Genomic DNA, 18,868 nt, shown 5'->3' on the forward strand with positions numbered 1-18,868 from the left:
GGTGAGAATAGCAACCAGTATAAACATCAACAGAAGGGAAAACAGAAAGCTTGCCTTAAAGATCTGTGTTTTGACCAGCTCTTACTATGCTTTCAGCCGACTTTGGGACTTTAGCAGCCAACACTGAGATCAGAAATGACTGCTTTCATAGCAGTGGGGGAACAAAACTGTCATACACTGCAACAGGGACTTCTGCTCTTTTATTTAGTATTTGATGACTCTCTTGCTGCAAGGGAGGTGGCTGCCTGCCTATTATCACAAGAGTGCAGTGGCCTTGCTTGTGTCCCAAAAGTGGGTCATCCAGTACTGTTAACTCCAGCAGTGCCCTGGTGATAATATGAAAAGTTGCTTCTGTTGGCCGAGCAACAAGTGGAACAAACACCCCAATCCTTGGGGCTGGGGAGCCCAATTTTCAGTTCTGCCACCCTTTCTCTCCTTCCTCAGCATCTCACCACTCATAAATCTCAGACAAGGTCTCCATGCCTCCCTCCTCCCCTAGATGCTTTTCCCCAAATCCTCCAGCACCCCTCACTAGACCACTACTGCCTTCTTGCTCCCTGCACTTGTTCTTGCCCCATTCCAGATTTGGGGCTCTGCATCATGTCTCCCCATCCCACTGCTGCCCCACATGATCTTTCCCCACAGGGAAGGACTTGACATGACTACTCTTTCTTTTATTTCTTTCTTTATAACTGCACTGAGCAGAGCCAAGGCCCCAAACCATTGCTGAAACACACGGAGAGCAATAATTAAAAATAAATCTTCTTTCACTTACAGAAAATCAGCCAAATCTGATTGTTTTCATTTTGTTCCCAAGCAATCTAGCAAGCCCAGTTTCATCCCCAGAGCAAAAATATTTACAGTCTGGCAATGAGCTCTCTGCAATAAGCATTTATCAGGCAAACTCTGCAAGACCCTTTACCTGCCCAAACATTCATCAGTGTGGTCATGATGTAATTAAAGTGACTCATGACAAACTGAATTAAGAACCCTCCCCAGACAGTTTTATGAAGAAAACGGCAGGGTTAATTTATTGCAATTATTGCTATAGGTCTCTAGTTTTCAGGACCAGAAAATTATGCCGTGCAAAGGGAATCTCTCATTATTAAAAGGGGAAGACATAGGTTTTTATTTGCTGCCTATGGCGCCAGGCATACATAGATGAGGGGGGAAAGGGGATAAGAAGAGAGTTTTTTGAGACAGAGCTGGTGGAGGGTAAAGAGTCTGGGAGTCCAAAGCAGAGAGCTGAGCTGTCAATGCTGTTAAACACTTCCACGCTGCTGCATCAAACTCAAATAACCTGCTTAAATATGAAGATGTAAATCAACACTTAACTCCAGTGATAAAGTGGCTACCAGATGACTCTTCAACTCAGCAAGACAAGAAATAACCCAACCCCATGATTACAACACAAAAATAGACAAATTCAACACAGAATAAAGACTGGGTTTTGTTTTGATTTTCTGCAATCATTGCAAAAACCTTCAGGCACAGAAGCTGGCTCTACTTGAGATATTTGATCCAAAATCAGGGGTTTGTTCAGCCTTGACTGAACAATAAGCCACAACTCAACCATAAGGTAGGAGCTTGGTGCAAAAATTCTGTATCATGCAGGCAAGCAATTTAGATGAACAGGGATATTTTGCAGCCTCAAGGCCTCCTACCCTATGGAATTAATGTTACAGAGAAGAGCCAGGTGCAGAGATTTCAAAGGCTGAGCCTCTAAAATAAAGTATGTTAGTCCCGGGGTAGATGTGCAGATATGCTTATCCATCCCAGGCTTAAAATTGCTTAAGCAACTTTTTACCTTGAGCACAACCAATCTCCATCCCACTAAAAGTCAAAAGCATTTGACATGAAAAGCTTAAAGTGCATCATCCCCTCTGCCTGGTTGCTCCCTACTCCTGTGTATCCCCTCTGCCTGGCTGCACCACATCTGTGTCTGTGGTGTTGGGATGGGCTGCTCAACAACCCCAAGGACATCTTCACCTCAAGATATCTGACATCAACAGGACATTTGGAACAGGCTGCCCAGGGCAGTGGTGGAGACATTTAAAAAACATGCAGATGTGGCATGTGGGGACATGGTTTAGTGGTGGCCTTGGCAGTTCTGGGTTAATGGTTGGACTCGATGATCTTAGAGGGTTTTTCCAATCTGAATAATTCTGTGATTCTATGACTTTCAGGGCAGCCCTGGGCTCTCATTCCTTCTGTTCAGGTACTTCTGTTTCAGAGTAAGAGCCATTTCCCTCAGCCCATGATGCTCTTTGTATAGTCTCAATTTTTATTCTTGTTTTTGCTCTAACCTGCTGTGTGAGTCAAGGCAAGTGTCTCCTTTTCTCCAGCCTTCCTCAGCAGTCTTATGGGAGGAAGCCATTCCACAGAGCAGTGGGGGCAGAGATTTTTACTCAGTTCAGGATATAATCTCCGGCCCTTACAAGGAGTGATGTCTCCAGGGAGTCCAAGTCTTCTCCAGAATTCAGCAATAGCTTTTTAGTAACGTTACCACAAAGATGCTATTTATGGATGCATCAAGTCCTCCTGTACTTCATGACCTCATTAACCCTGACCTACTCTGCCACACACCAACACAGAGAGACTCACTGGCCCCACTGTTCCCACAGTTCCACCGGCAGGTTCATCCCCAGGCAGTCCAGCAAAACTCACAACAGCACCTGTTCAAAAAAATATCACCCAGATCTCTCCTTTCTAAACCCAAACAGAGAGACTTCAGGACCCAGACAGGAGGCAGAGTGAGAGCTGCAGCCTTCCCTCCCTGTCAGCTCATTTCTCTCTGACACATCACCCGTCTGGCTTCTCCACTGTGTTTTATCTGCAGACTTTATCAGGAAATTACTTTTACAAGGTCTGTAAAAATAATGTCAGAGCACTCATTCATCACAGCATCAGTGGTTTATTTTGCTTCATTTCATCACAAAGAATTTTGAAGGGACTGTATGTTTCCAAAATGTTTTTCTTTTAATGGACTTTGTTCCCTGCTAGAAATCTGTAAGGGACGGGGGGGATCCAGAGCAGAGACAGCCTGGCCCAGGGATGAGACCAGCCCAAAGGACCCAGCACCACCCACACATGTAATAGGACTGCACACAAATCTCCTCATCCATCAGAAAAGCCCAACTGCTGAGGAGCAGAGGACACCCTGAAAGGTGATAAATTTGGCCTTAGACCTATTTTACGTATCAGCTCCTTTTCCAATTATTGGTACTTAGGTCCAGAGCTTTTTCTTAATGAAAGAGTCAAGGCTGGCTGGCTCACAATACAGGATGTATAAACAAGCCCAGGATGGCAAATAAAATCAACAAGTCATTATCTGTGAGCCTCTCAATGGCTTTAAAGTGCTCATCCATTGACAATATAAAAATGTAACTGTTCCAGCTGTTACCAGCTTCCCAAGTTGTTTGGCTATGGGAAATAAAGGGGAAAAAAGACTTAAAACCTGTGGCTCCAGAAACATGGATTTTTCACAGACTTCAATGAAGGAGAACACATTTGTAGCAAATTGCTTAGATATCTTATTTATAGCACAAAGATACATTCATGACTCTGAGTGAACAGAGAACTAAAATGCTTTAGTAGTTAACACACCAAATGTGCAGAGAGGGGGAACAGACAAGCACCTGATCAACCACAAACCTCCAGCATGGCCATGGAAGAGTCACCAAGACCCATATTCTCAAAGAAATTCAGGTACCACCAGCCAGTTCTTCTCATCCCAAACCAGTGTCTACAGCTGGACAACTGAATCTCATCCTAGAGGCTCCTACCACCCTCCTATGGATATAAATGGATCCAGTGGTGACCAAATCAGGCTGCAGTACACGAATCCCACCTCAAGAGAGGAGTCTGCATCACATGAGCTACCAGGATTGAGATGTTCTCCTCTGCCCCATCTCCTCTTCATCGTCAGTGGGGGCACACAGGAAGCTCCAAATGGCAACTCAACCCAAAGTCACAGTTGGAGGGCTGCAACAGTGACAACAACCCAAGGGGGTGAAGGGGAGCTCACCTGAATCAAACTGCTCCCTGTTGCCATTTGCTGGGCTCTGACCCTTCTCCAGGGAGAGATGCTGGGTCTCTCTCATGGTGGCAATGAAAGATGCCCTCGTCTCCATGGTTCAGAGGAAAAGGCTTTGCCTTCCTAATTCATCCTGCAGCAGGGAGCGCCTGGAGGACAAGCTAGAAGAAAAAAAGAAAAAAAAACAATGAGTGGTTTGTTCTACCTACACCAACCTCTTTCCTCAGCCTTTCCTAGTGGTTTTCATGTTATCCCATCTTGATACAGTTGGACTTCATGATCTTAGAGGTCTTTTCCAACCTAAACAATTCTGTGATTCTCTGACTGTAAGCCTTTGATCCCACTCTCATCTCCAAGCTGACCCTAGAGGTGGATGAAAACCACAACAAAGGATCTTAGTGGCAATAATATTGTAACAGCAATAAAAATAATAATAATAATAACAACAGAGAAGATTATAAGGTAATAAACAGCATCCACAGGCTTCACATCCCAAAGTTCACTCCTGCTCCCAGTACCACCAATAGAGAGAGAAGGACCAGCCCACAGGGTGGAACAACCCTTGCCAAAAAAAAAAAAAGGCAGGAAATGTCAACTCAACTACCCTCCAGCAAGTCCAGCCCTTGGCTTACAACTTTTTGGTGGCTAACACTGTGTGAGATGTATCTCCTGCTCCACAAATATTCAAACTTCCAAAGGGGGAGATTTCTGATAATGAAACCGAAGAAACACAGAAGAGAAAATACTTGGGAGCAACTGGAATAACTCTAGAAAATGAAATTCAGCAGGTAAAATGCAAATATCCTAGTGAAACAGTGTTGGCTGCAACTGTTTATTGAATGAAGATGGACCTAAAGTAACTATACCAGTTAACCGAGTAACATGCAGGGTGGCAAATATTAACTCATTTTAAATTGGGTTATGTTGGCAGAGGAGATTCTTCCAGAAGTAATGACCCTAGTAAACACAAAGTGGAATAAAAACACACAAAAATGAAAAATTATATGAGAAAAGGCATACAAGCGTACCAGATCTTACATCAGACACCAGACTAAATGAGAACTGTATTTCTAGCTACAGTAAGCCACCAGACAAGCAATACCCTGGGATACACCTTTAGGAGTAGATTAAAAAGAACTCCAAAGTGAGCTTTTCAGTAAAAACTCTCCGAGATGGTGATAACTTATGAGGTGTCAGAGCAGGACTGAAAAAGAGAAACCAAGAGCTGGGATTATGGGCACAGAGGGAGTCAGCTATTCACACAAGATATGCTAAAGCAAAGACAGAGAGCAGGGAAGGTGTGTGCCCAGAATATCCAATGTGGAAAACTGGTCCTGCTTATTAGTGGATGCCTCCAAGACCTGCATGGCAGAGAGGACTGTGATGGCAGCACCAGTGTCAAATGCTCGACAAGAAGTGTGACTAAAAGTAGGAAAAAAGTTTACTGCCCAGGCAAAGCAGGAGCAATAAGACTGTAAAAATATTATGGGATTTTTTCAACTTTTACTACTCTGGAGGTATATTCCAGAAGACTGGATATGGTGGTTATAAAACAGAAAGAAGGAGAGTGTTCTGTCCTAGATTTTTCATTCCCAGTTTTTAAGGCCGTTCCAATGACAATTTTAAAGAAGAAATGCACGTGTGTGAGCAGCTGTAGGAGGAACTGAAAAAGATGAGAAGCATGTCAAGTCTAAGTGTGTCCATTAACTGGACCATGGTGGGACTGTCTGCTGGAGCAATCACAACTGCAATTAAATCACGGGTGTGCACAAAGCATCCCTGGTGGAAGCAAATTACCAAGGCAGGTGATACAATCCCTCCATCAGCAATTTGTGTTCCCCACCCCAAAGGAACCTGCTAAGGAAAGTTAAAAAAAAATTTAAAAATTGAGATCATAAATCAGCTCACAGCAATATGGTTGTTGGTCTCTTCATAAAGTGCTCAGCATACTTTGAGCACTCCACAAATAATAATCATCCCTTCCCCACTGCAATGACCACCACAGCATTTCATCTTTATTCTTTGTTGACATGAGACTTGCTAATGAATTAAGTGTATTATATACTACGAGTATTTTGAGTGCAGCTAACCTCAGAACATACACATCACTCATCCCCAGTGTATATTAAGTTTCAATTAACTATGAAACTCAAAGCAATCAGTTTACCGAAAGTCAAAAAAAACGTTTCTCCTGTGGTAGAGAATACTTCCGTAAACATCATTAATAATAAATTAGTTAAGTATCAGGATTTTACATCAAGCTTGTTAAATGGGAGAGGAGGGGAAGTGTCAGCTTAAGCTAAACCTTGGGTGGACTCAGTTGTTTTCATTTTTGCCTAGGAACAGACAATGATGGAAGGTATCCTGGCTCTACTAAAAAAATTCAAAGAACAGAAACAGAGAGATCAATTTAAACACAACAAATCCATCATTTTAAAGAGAACTCAAGGGTAACAATATAAATACCAGGAAGAAACATAAGCCTCTTGGTACTGTAGTTGAATCTTGTGATGCTCCTGTGATCCTGATAAAACAAAGTTATGAGGTGATAAAACGCTGAAGGTGTCCAATCAGACAACAACAGTATTTGCTTCTTCTTATGCAGTCAAGCCCCAGATCTGCCACCAGACCTGGGCAGATGAGAGGGGCTCATTCCCCTGGATCAGGGAATTTCCCCTGATCAGAAATGGAAAACGGATGAGAAAATCAGCAGGAACCTGCCCGAGGTGTCTGCAGAACAACTGGGATCCACTCTCGGTGGCCACATCTGGGCCTGGGTTTGAACCCACTTCAATTAAAAGGGGGAAATGAAGAATCTCTTAGCCAGATTCAGCAACATCATCAACATTTTTGCTTTTTAACTCTATTTTAATCTATTTTTTGCTTAAGTTATGGACAACTTACTGGTTTTAAAATGTCATATTGAGAGCACCCACATCCCAAGAAAACTGGATCTTTCAGAGGTTGTAGTTTGGCTTCTTATTTTGGGAATAACTAGTTTACTAGTTATGGTAGGAGAGCACTTTAGGATTTTCCCAACACTATGTGACAACAAAACCAAACTCTTATGCAAACACAAGCTTCAAAATAGCTCTGAGCTTTGGTGTTGATATAACTAACTCGCAAAGAAAGCTGACATAGGGTATTAATTTTTCACTTCTTATTAATTGCTGCTAATTAACACTTCAAACAGAGTCCCCAGCCATACTTTTAACAGTAGCACACTGGCTGGCCTGCAATCAACATTACACAACTGTACAGCACACACCACTGTACTCCAATTCCTCTGTCAGTCTGAAGTCCACCGGAAAACCAGTGAGTCCACTGGAAACCAAATGAAGGACCACAAGCCACACTGCCAGCCTGTAAACCAGGGGATGGGAAACAACATCAGAAGAGGCTCAAGGTGACATTACACTAGGCAGGAGCACAAAGCAAAATACTATGAAATGCATTTGAAAGAGCAGGGAGGGGGGGAAATCCCTGGTTTCAGATCCCTTGTTCATTGTTTCTGCACAGTGGTGGTTCAAACCGATCCGATTCTTCCCCCACGCAGCTCCCATTCCCTTGGCATTTAATTCAGATGCAGGCTCTTAATTCACAGGCAGAAAAAGGCAGCCAATATAATAAAGAATCTCTTTTATTTCCTTCTTCCCACGGCTGTCAGTCTCAGCCCTGCCTTTATCTCCAACGCGCTGCCTCGTCATTGTATCAATATTGTCTCTTTGTACAAGCGCCAGTCTTGGCTTCCTCACACCATTTCACATTTCTCATCTCCTCTCGACTCCATCCTGGTTTTCTTTCCTTTGGAAGGTCCCCTACCCACACACAAATCCTTCCTTAAAAGTTATTCCTGAAAAACTTACTATCTCCCTCCAACGTATGCTTGGTTAATTGGGATCGACATACAAAAGGCAGGCTGCTGGAACAGAGGATGCAAAAAAGATCCTGCAGCTTTGAAACCTCCTGCCCAGATAGTGCATCCGGTATGCCAATGTAATGCTGAGTCCTGAATGGTGGAGAAGCGGAAATCCCACTGCCTCCTCCAAAATTTAGTAACATTCCTTGACTTGAGATGGTCCCACCTCTCAGTATGGAGCCACCTGATGAGTGCAGAAGGGCTGCAGTATCATAGGGCTGCAGAATCACAGAATGCTTTGGGTTAGAAGGGACTCAGAAGGATCACCAAGTCCAACTGCTGGCCCTGTACAAGACAACCCCAAAAATCACACCAAGTGCCCGGAGTGTTGTCCAAATGCTTCTTTAACTCTGTCAGGCTTTGGGCCATGACCACCTCCCTGGGGAGCCTGTTCCAGTGTCCAACCACTCTCTGGGTAAGGAACTTTCTCCTAATATCCAACCTAAACATGCCCTGACATAGATTTACACCGTTCCCCTGGAAGTCAGGGAACAGTAAGGGCTGCCAGCACAACCTTGTGTCCTTGGTGAAGAGCCCCTGCCAGGGATGTGGCTGGTGGGAGGGGGGGGTCCATGAGCAGCTCGCGGCTTACTGCATTTCTGGAGGTTGACCCTGGTTACATAACTGGGTTTTTTCCAGCCCAGTTGGAGGGAAGCTGAACACGGGGTGGCCCCAGCAGACTTTCTTGTTGAATGCATCTGCTGATTCCACCCAAAGGCAGGCCCTACCATGAGCACTTTCGTGTAGCCTTTACCATCTTCAAGATTTTGCAGGACCGTGAGTGAAAACATCACTGCAAAGCAGTCAAGGAATCCAGCTGTCCCCTCTTCCATCCTACTTCCAAAACACATCTTTTTTTTATGCCACCCACCTGTCCAAGTGGTAAAATGGGGACCCCTAGGCCTAGAGCAGATGAAGCAATTGCCAAGGTAGGACACAGGTGATGCTGGACCAGGTCCTGACTCCATTGTCGACTTCACCTTGGGCATTTTCCAGAAAACCCCAATGAAACAGCACTACAAGCAACGTGGAGCAGGGTGAAGGGGGACTCAACCCTGTGGGACACAATCTAGGATGCACTGCTAGTGGCAGCCTGCCACAACATTCACACCCCTGAGCATCTGCACAATGCAATGGAGGCTCATTCAAAAGGGCTATTGAACACATCAACTAAGTTTTACCTCCTAGAAAAAGGGCCTGTCTCTCCTCTCAGACAAAGCACCAGTTGGAAACCTTTTAAGGACTATTTCTTCCAAATTCCTGGGGTTTTTTTTAATTATTTATTTGAGAGCATCCCTTGCCAAATGTTTTCAATTATATCAAGTGACAATTTCTCTTTCATATTGAAGACCCCACAGGATTTTATTAAGGGAAATTTACTGCTTTGAACAGCTCTGTGTTGTACTCTGGGGTGGAAGAAACAAATCCCATATAATCTGGAGAACTAGGAATGTTCACAGTATTCAATTATATAAAAACCAGCTGAATGAGGAAAGAGTATAATCTGTTTTCCACCTTCTCTGTGGATCGAAGAGGGCAGCTTGGGTTTAAACTGCAGGGGGGGTGGGACATTTGATCTGGGCATAAGAAGAAATCAGTGATCGTGAATCTGGTGAAGAAGTGGGATAGATTGTTGGAAGGCCACAGAGTCTTGCTTTTTGGAGGGGTTAGGATGCTGATCTGTCCAGAAACAGATCTTGGTACAGTTAATTGTGCCCTGGGGTAAGAGATGGTCTGTACAAGTCATGGAGGTCCCTTCCGGTCCTCCTACTCCAGCCACTCAGCAGGGCTGATCTTTCTGCTCTTCAAGTCAGCATTTGTGCAGCAGCACAGAAAATAAATGGCTAAGCCTGGAGGGAAAACATGAAGAAACAGGAAACTAGGGAACCACCAGAGCAGGGATGGTCTGGATTGTCCACCTCAAAGCCAAAAGGGACAGAAACCAAACTTTTCTGAAGATGAGTGGTGGAGAAGGGATATATGCAAGGTGGTGACAGCCCTCGTAACTCAGCTGGTCCTTGTTCTCCTCTCATCCTGCTCTGGTGCCAAATGCCTCATACTTTTTATGCCAACAGAGACAAACCAGCTTCACAAAGCAATTTTCTCATCCTCCCTACCTGGCACACTCCAGAGCTCAGGATACACACAGAGATAAATGGCAGTAAGATAACAGAAAGTAAAATAAACCTAATTAGAGACTCTTAACTTGTTTACAGCAAAAAGCCCCGCAGTATTAAGAAAAGAAATAAGACAGATGACAGGCAGACACACAGACTTGGGTACACATCCCACTCTTGGCTGTCTTATGCATAAGTATAGACCAGGACCTAGAGATGGACTTAACGTAAAAACCTGCCACACTGAAGGCTACATCAAATCTCTGAAATGAAGGGCAATTTTTCATTAAATTTTCCTTTTTGTGAGTGAGCTGGATGTTTTAACCATGGAGAAGGCGGCATTACTGCTCCATCTGTATCCTGCCTTCTCCCCTGTGAACCCCAGACATCCCCACCTTCAGCATTCCACAAAGCACACGTATCAAGGAGAGGGAGGCCATCACATACTAATCCTTCCTGTTTCCAGCTGTTCTGTCACCTACTAGGTGGCTGTCACCTTCTCCACGACTCAACAGGCAGTTTCCGTGAGGTTGACCCTATTTTGATAGAGCATTTCTACTCATTTTAAGTACCCAACACACACAAACTACTTGGGAATAAGGCATATTTAACATTAGGCATCTTCTGTAGCTCTCAGGGACACAAAGAAGGTTGGGTCAATGACCCCAGTGCCCTTCACAGTAGGAAAAAGAACTGCAAGAAAGCAGCACAGCAACCACCTGCAACATCCTAGTTTTCTCCCACCTCTGTGTTTGAAACCAAGCCGAACTCAGGAAGCCTTTTAGATGGGTAGCTTGAAGACAAACAGCTGCTTATCATCCTGAGACATCTCATCTTGTTAGGTAAAGCCACAGAATCATAGAATGGTTTGAGTTGGAAGGGGCCTTAAAAATCGTCTTGTTCCAACCCCCATCATCTGATCACCTCAAAACACCAGCCACATGGATCAAATCAATCAGTCAGACCCCCTGAGTGGGACCAATCAGCCAAATGATAGAACTCACCCAGCAGGAAACACAAAACACTGTTTTCATGGACTTAATTTAGAGCCCAATTCAAAAGTCCCTCATCAGTCAAAATTCCTGTTGTCCAGGGCAATCAGTTCCGCCTTCTATGTCTCTGCAGCAGTCAGAGCCATTTTCAAAAAAACCCCCAAAACCACAAGATGCAAACCAGAATCCAGCAAACATCTGTCATCTGATTCCAACACTTTTTATGAAAAATGACATTTCAGGTCTTGGCAGTGTTTGGTTCACTTAAACAGCACAGCTGATCAGCACTTGGGCTTAGTCCTACACATGCTCACATCCCTGTCAGTGCTTTACATCCAGAGGCAGTTTCACTGATGGACAGGATTTGCCAAAAAACAAAAGAGAACCAGCCCTCACAGACATCCCCAGCCACCCCTTGGTACAACAGCAGAAAGCGGAGGACTGTTCTTTCTGCCAAGCACATAAGGGCAGCCAGCAGACCCCTGACAAGGTCTATCCAGAACCAAATTCCACAAGACAAGACCTTTTTAACTCAAGAGTCCTACAAGTCATATTTACATGGCTAATTCTGCCCAATTTCTCTGAGAAAAAACAAACGTGAACTGCTCCAGGACATCCAGGTTTAATTCCCCATCATCACTCATCCAACAGAGCATCCTGGAGTCTGGTCTTACACCTGCACTGAGCTCCCACCCTGGACCTTGCTCAAAACATCTTCCAAGAAACAGTTAATTATTACTTTTTCCTGTCCTTTCTTTAAAGTGGTATTTTTAATGCACTCAGGAAAGCTATTGCTTTCCACTCAAAAGTCTCCACAAGGAACTTATGGCCCCTTAGACTCTAAGGATCTTCAACCTATGGTTACCTTGTCAGATCTCCCACACTGCAGGGGCAAGGATAATGTAACCTCCTGGACTTTAGTGGAGGGAATTCACCTTCCTTGCCAAGCCAATAAATGCAGCACTTTCTAATAACTTATATTCAAATCGGGTCTCAGGACTTTACCCAGGAAAATAGGACTCTCTTGCACAAGTCACCCAGTGATGCTAAGAGCATTAATCATGAAAGCAAGAATCATGAGTGAGAGTAAAAATAGCAAAGATTCTGCACATATCTTTTTTTAAGCCTCACACCTACTCAGAATTGATCTCTTGGTCAGCTCTCAAGAACTGCTTGGGGTGGTTTTTTTCTTTCTTTTTATTACTATTTAATTTTAGAACAACGCTTCTGATTCATAAAAATGGGAGTAACCGTGAACACATTTTCCAAATCAGCTTTCCCAAGAATGCTTTGTTTAGGTCTTGTAAAAGGCCAATCTCAAAATAAACTTTTTCAGGAGTTTTTTAAATGCCAGTGATGGAGTCTTTGCTCTTATTTCTGTATTTTCCTATTTTGCAGCTCAAACCTTTTTAATCACTGTAGTAGTCATACCCTAGACACAGAAAATGCAGGAAAGAGGAATCTTTTGGCAAAAAAAAAAACCCCACAGGATGGATCTGACTGGTTTCATCAGGATCTGTCATGCAAAGATCAACAGTTTCACATGATGAGTTTCTAATACTGAAAAGGTAGCATTGGCTACTCTAATCCTAAAAACAAAAAACACCCTGCTATCAGGGACCACATATTACAATGACAGAACAAACTCATATTTTCAAGTGGCATCACTATTATCAATAGCAAAATCATTTAATCTTCAGCATTTTGGACCCTGTTGCACCAGCTGATACGCCCTGTGCCAATATTCACAGTAATAAAATACTTCTGACACCTTCAGGTCATCTAAAACATGGGCCCTGTGGTCACCACATTAGTTTTTCTCTGTGAACCCTCAGAAACTCACCTCTGTCTGCTCTGCTTCAAGTTTTGGCTACTTGTCTCACGTTCTGAAGCTTTCCACAACTCCTTTGTCACTTGGACACAGCCAGGGACCAGCCACCTCCTTCAACCACCACCACCCTTGTAAATCTCCTCAGACTCCCTCCATGCCCTCACCCCACACTAACATGAGTTTAGCCAGCAAAAGGTCCTTGAGGAAGCACAGAATGGTTTGGGTTGGAAGGGACCTTAAGGATCATCTCATGCCACCCCCTGCCATGGGACACCTTCCACTAGACCAGGTTGCTCCAAGCCCTGTCCAACCCAGCCTTGAACACTTCCAGGGATCCAGGGGCAGCCACAGCTTCTCTGGGTAACCTGTGCCAGGGCCTCCCCACACTCACATTCTAGAAATTCTTTCTAATATCTGCTGAAGAAACAAGGCAGCACCTTGTCTACCATGTCCTGTCCAAGGTAAGGTCACGTCCCCTCGCTGACGTTCTCATATCAGGCCAGTATCCCATGGCTCTGAAAGGCCAGAAACAGTGACTCAAAATACATGTACGTCTTTCATGGGCCACAGCTCAGCACAGCACAAGCCAAGGGTGGGGGAAAAGCATCCTCAGCCTGAAGAGTTGATGCTTGTGGTGTTTATTTTATTTCTAGTAACACCACCATAAAGTTTTAATAAATACTTCATTAAAACATCAACTGCCTGTCCAGCCAGTCAATTATCACTCATAATCACAGCTATATAACTATACACTGTCTTCTACAGATGTTCCTACATCTGTGCAAAACACACTCTCCACCTCTGCCACATGTAACATCTGTTGAATATTTGTAAATGTTTTCTCAATATATAAATGAAATTATACCATCTTGCTTATAATGTATTTTCTGTCCCACTACACTGTGCACTCCTTAAATCATCCAAAAGGTATTTCCTTGCTGTTTATAGTGTACTGGTCTCTCGATAGCTCTTGGCTGTATCTATTTAAATGGCTTTTAGATTTTCACTTAGTTACAGATTACACCGAGCCTCCATCTTATCACAGGAGTTATTAGGACCTAATCCTTTATGAGCACTGAATTTATTAGACTTGTGAGAATATTTTCTTCCCTCTCATAAATAATCTGTTGGAGAGAGGGGGGGAAAAAGAGGAGGAAAAAAGCCATTGGCATCCCTGCTCACCCAGGCAACAGTCCCAACCCCAGAGAGAAAACCTGCCTCACCTCCTTTTCCTTTGCCACTAGCAAAGCAAACCAAATTTGTTTTTACCTAAAGGCTTCTAGGGAGGGAAAACAAACTGCACTAAATCCTGGCCAGCACCCATCTGCTACTGCAGGAAGAAACTCCTCGGAGGAGGTTTGCCTGGTACAACCAGAGCTAACCCTATTGCACCTCACTGGTGCTGAAAGAGGGGTCTGCTTGGGGTCCATGCAGCAACAGAACACCCCTCTCCTTGAGGGAAATAGCACAGTGGTCTCATAAATACAGTCCCTTTGGCTTGTGTGGTTGTCCCATGGCAAAGAGACAAGAGCGGGGGGACAGGGGGTCACCCCACCCGGGGTTGGGTGTCAGCTGCAGAGCCTCAGACAGGCAACGCTGACACAGAGCAAGGTGCTCCCATCAGAGAGGGCAGTTTGCAAGGGAAGAGCCATTTCGAGCTGCTTTTTCCACATTTAAGTAGGTCCCTCCAAGGCAAAGGGGAAAAAGGTGAACTGGGGGAAGAGGGATGAGACCCCAGGTACAGAGGGATCTCCAGAGACCTTTGCAAACTCCCTCCAACCCAACATTCCCATCACGCAACCAGGTGAAGCTGCTTCTCTGCTCAGACACCAGGTCACTGCTACACGACTTTCTTCCCCAGAACACCAGGGGCACAGACTGATTTTAAAAACAAAGCTGTCCTGTCCAAGGGGTAGCAGATTTGGGGATGGAGAGATGCATGATATGGGGGCAGAGCGGGGAGGTACGTTCCCATTTTGGCTCCATCCCTTCCCACCCCACAGAAAACCCCACGGGCTGACACCACTCCACTGCAGCTCTTGGATTTTGCCACCCAAGTCCCACCAGTCTGACAGCTGCCTTCAAAGCCCCTCTGCTTGTAATAAATGCTGTTTTCTGCTATTTTGATAAGAAATCACAATTTTCCCTAGGTCTGCTCCTCTGCCCCCTCCGCACCACATCCTGCAACGGGAGTTCCCTGAGCCGCTAACTTGGTTCTGGGAGGGGCTGGAGAAGGGAGGGGGAAAATGGGTGGGAAGATGGATCAGAGCCCTTTTGGAATGGGAAACCTCACCCTGAGGTGTGCAAAGAGTTTATTTACCAAGCGCTCCTGGTAAATGAAATCATGGTGGGGAGCATCTTCAAGAGGCACAGGGAACTGGGCTGGCAGATCAGCTCTTCCCCCGCTCCAGGATCCTCCCCGGCTCCTCCATCCCTACCCGGGCACTGACAGCCTGCGATGCTGGGAGCATCCCATCGCCTCCCGTGCCACAAAACATCGATGCTCCAAAGTTAACACCTCACGACCACGGTGAAACAACTCCGGAACACCAGCAACGAAGTGCTGCTCCCTGCACGGGAACAGGGGAGTTTCTCCTGCCCCTGAGGCAGCCTCGCTCCTCCACTCCCTCGGAAAACACATTTGGAAAAGGCAGCCGGGGAAGGGCACGAACTCCCCGAAAACTCCTCGCACGCTCATTCTCTTGTTTTGCTAAAGCTGCGATTCGCCTCACTCGCTGCGGGCTTTCAAGCGCCTCTCTGCAAAAGCGACGCTGGTTGCACTGTTAAAGTCACTTGTTTGCAGCCCAAATTTCCGTGCAGAGCAATTCCACAGTGCTTCTGCTGAACGACAGCAAAAAACCCACCCCAGACATCCCCAGCTGACTGCGCCCAGGAAGGCTTGACAGCTCCAACAGGACATCTCATCCCACGACACTGTCTACTGTTAATGCAAAATAAATCAGCGCTCTGCCTCCCGGCATTTTTTTTTTCTTTCTTTCTCATGGAACGTCTGCAATTTTGGCATTCAAAGGCAAATCGGCCGCGCTCCCAACTCCGCAGGTCCCTTCCCAGCACACACAAATGCCCGGTACTTTTCCCACCACCGAGTCCTGAGGGGGCGGGGGAGGACCGCGAGGATGGATCCCATCCTCATCCCTCCGCATTAATCCACCAGCGCACCTCTCCGAGCAACAAAAGAGAGTTGAACCCAACGTGTGGCACCTCGCCTTTCCTCTTTTCCTCCTCTCAAAATGTTTATTTTCAGTTTTTAAAGACACCTTAACCCGCCATGTTGAGAACAAGCTTTATAAATATTCATTTACCGCAGTTCGGAAGCGCTACGGGAAAACACGTCTAGATCAGAGCTGCATATTTTGGCAGAGCTGATCGCTTTCTTCTCTTTTCTCTCTTATTTTTTTTTCCTTCCCTCTCGCCTTTTGCAGCGGCTTTTTTTTTTTTGGTCCCCTTTCCCCCGCAGATTCAGAAGAAACCCACCCGCACACCCCAAATAACTCCGCGATGTGCGTGAGCCTTGTAAATTTGAAAGGAGGTCGCGCAAGCGTTTGTCAGGAGAGCAGAAAAACGATGGGTATTACTTAAAAGAAATTTTTAAATAATTAAAATTTAAAAAAAAATAAGAAAAGGTGGGGAAAAGGAAGAGGACAGGATAAAAAGGGGAAAAAAAGACAAGAAGAATAAAGAAAAAGGGGAGAAAGGGGGAAAAAAAAAAAAAGAAAAAAAAAAGAAATGAGAGCATCTAAAACGCGATCCGACGAGGTAAAAAGAAAACCCCCTGCACGCTCGTGGTGAATCTCACAGGCACCGCAGCCCCGCCCGTGATCCCCCCGTCGTGCCCAGCTCGGGGAGCGGCTCCGAGCGCCGGTCCCGGCCGGGGGCTCAGCCCCAGCCGCCCGCCAACACTTCCCAACAACTCCACCGCGCTTTTTCCCTTTGGAAAAGATGGGGAAAAAAAAAAAAAAACCCACGCCCATCTCCCACGTTTGGAAAAAAAAAATAATAATACTTTTAATACATTTTGAGAGAGGGAAAGAGACTCCCTCCACCCAAAGCGCTGCAAAACCCGACAAATAAAATAAAGGGAAACGCCAGCCGGGAGGGTTTTGGGAAGGGGTGGCGGGGGGGAATGCAGATCGCGGTGCCTTACCTGTGCGAGTTTGGGTTATTTTGGGGTGTTTTTCCCCGCGGCCAGCCCCCCGCGGAGCGATGCGCGGAGCAGCGCGGAGCGGAGCACGCCCGTCCCTATCCCTGTCCCCGTCCCTGCGCCCGCACCCGCGGCACACTCATTCCAATATGGCATCCGCGCAGTGCGCATGCCTGCCGCTCTTTTTAGGGCTTTTTTTTTTTTTTTTTTTTTTTTAATATATATTTAGCAGCCAACTCCTCCGGTGACCTTTTTCAGCAGTTTCAAGAAAAGGAATTAAGAAAACCCACGAAAGGCATCACGCGCGCATCCCAACACCATCCCCCTCCCCCCCCCCCCCCCCCAGCGGCTGCGCCCCCGCGGTGCCTCCGCGCCCCCCCCGAGCCGCGCCTCCGGCAGGGACATGGATCAATTAGCCGGGGGAGGGATGGAATCCACGCGTGGAGGGATGAAATCCACGCGCGGGGTTGATGGGTTGATGCCGCGGTTCGGCCGCGCTCCGCGGCGCGGGGCAGCGCGCAGCGGGGACACGGGCTGGCCGCCCGCGCCTTAAATGCCATAAAATGCCATAAAATACCATACAGCCTTTAATACCGGAGCTCTGCCTCCGAGCTTCCCCTCCACGCCGCCTTTTATTTCGCTTTTCCTCCTTATTTCGCGTCGCGAAGAAACTTCCAGGGAGGGAGATGGGGAAAGAAAGATGGGGAAAGAGGGAAAGAGAAAAATGCGCCGCATCCCTCAACCCGCCCGTTCCCTCCGTTCCGCCGGGATCCGGCATTACCTGTTTTGTTCCCCGTTGCAGAAAATAAATAAAATATGTAAAGAAACGCAGGTGAAGGCACAAGGCAGGATGTAAAATCAACTGGTGGGCACCCTCAGCCCTCCCGGCGCGCAGGGACACGCACAACTTTCCCTCCTTTGCTCCTCAGGTTATTTCTTTCGGGTTATTTGGTGGTTTTTTTCTTTCTTCAGCGGTTGCAGGGGATTCGCGGCAGAATCGCGCTGCACGTCGGTGTGTGCGGCTGTGCTGGCGTGGGGGAGTTTGCACGTACAGACACACTGCAGGGATTTTTCTGGTTATTTATATTTTTTCCCCCTTTCGAGAAAATCATCCCCGCTGCAGAGCTGGAAAGTCATGCCAGACACCATTGCCCATGCCCCCCGCCCCGGCTGTTCCTGCTCCTGGGAATGCCAGAAAATCCCCAGGGGTGGGTGGGGTGGGGATGAACCCCCTCTCTGCAGCCAGGATTACTCGGGATGCTCCGACCGGCGGCACCCGGCAGATCTCGGACCTTCCCCTACCCCGCTTTGCTCAGCAGCGGGGCTGGGGGTGTATTTTGCAGGGTTTTTGCTCTCTGTCTTGCAGCCTTGCTCAGGGGGTGCGTGATGCGAATTGAAGGCGGTTTTTGGAGCTCCAACTCCCGTCTCCCCTCAGCAGGCGGGGGCCGCGCCCCTGGTAGGATTGAGGATGCGAGTGGATGCTTTTGGAGCATCCTCTGGGATGCTGGTGCAGGGCTGGTGCAGGGCACACACATTCAACAGGTTTGGAGGAGATCGGAAGGAAGGGACATTAACTAGTCCTGAGCTTTGTCCTTTCCACCGTGAAATTAACCCCAAACGCTGCTGTGTCCACCCCCACACCCAGGCGGCCAAATTTACATCTCACTGCCCGAGCTCAGATGCAAGTGGCTGACTCCACTTGCGTTTCCCCTGTCGCTTCTGAGCTGAGGTTTGAAGTTTCCAGGTTGATTTTGTGAGCATCCCTTCTTGCAGGAGCAGGGGAGTGCTGCAGGGAGGGTGTTCTCACACCT

General features: G+C 46.4%; 1 protein-coding gene across 2 annotated transcripts in view; it reads right to left on the reverse strand.

The window, feature by feature from the left end:
* The window catches only part of SFMBT2 (Scm like with four mbt domains 2), a 116,071-nt gene extending 97,890 nt beyond the window's left edge, over window positions 1–18,181 (reverse strand). The window contains exons 1-2 of one of the 2 annotated variants that reach the window (XM_027739947.2): window positions 17,839–18,181; window positions 4,028–4,197 (exon numbers count right to left, since the gene is read on the reverse strand). In XM_027739947.2, coding sequence (XP_027595748.1) covers window positions 4,028–4,133 — 106 coding nt within the window. In that variant the 5' untranslated portion in view covers window positions 4,134–4,197; window positions 17,839–18,181. Of the gene's footprint in view, window positions 1–4,027; window positions 4,198–17,060; window positions 17,160–17,838 lie in introns of those variants that run through there. The other variant, XM_027739946.2, reaches the window with a different exon arrangement.
* Between the last annotated feature and the right edge of the window lie 687 nt (window positions 18,182–18,868).

This window comes from Pipra filicauda, unplaced genomic scaffold (genome assembly GCF_003945595.2).
Source record: "Pipra filicauda isolate LSUMZ 115617 unplaced genomic scaffold, ASM394559v2 scaffold311_size1313980_pilon, whole genome shotgun sequence".
Lineage (NCBI taxonomy): Eukaryota > Metazoa > Chordata > Aves > Passeriformes > Pipridae > Pipra > Pipra filicauda.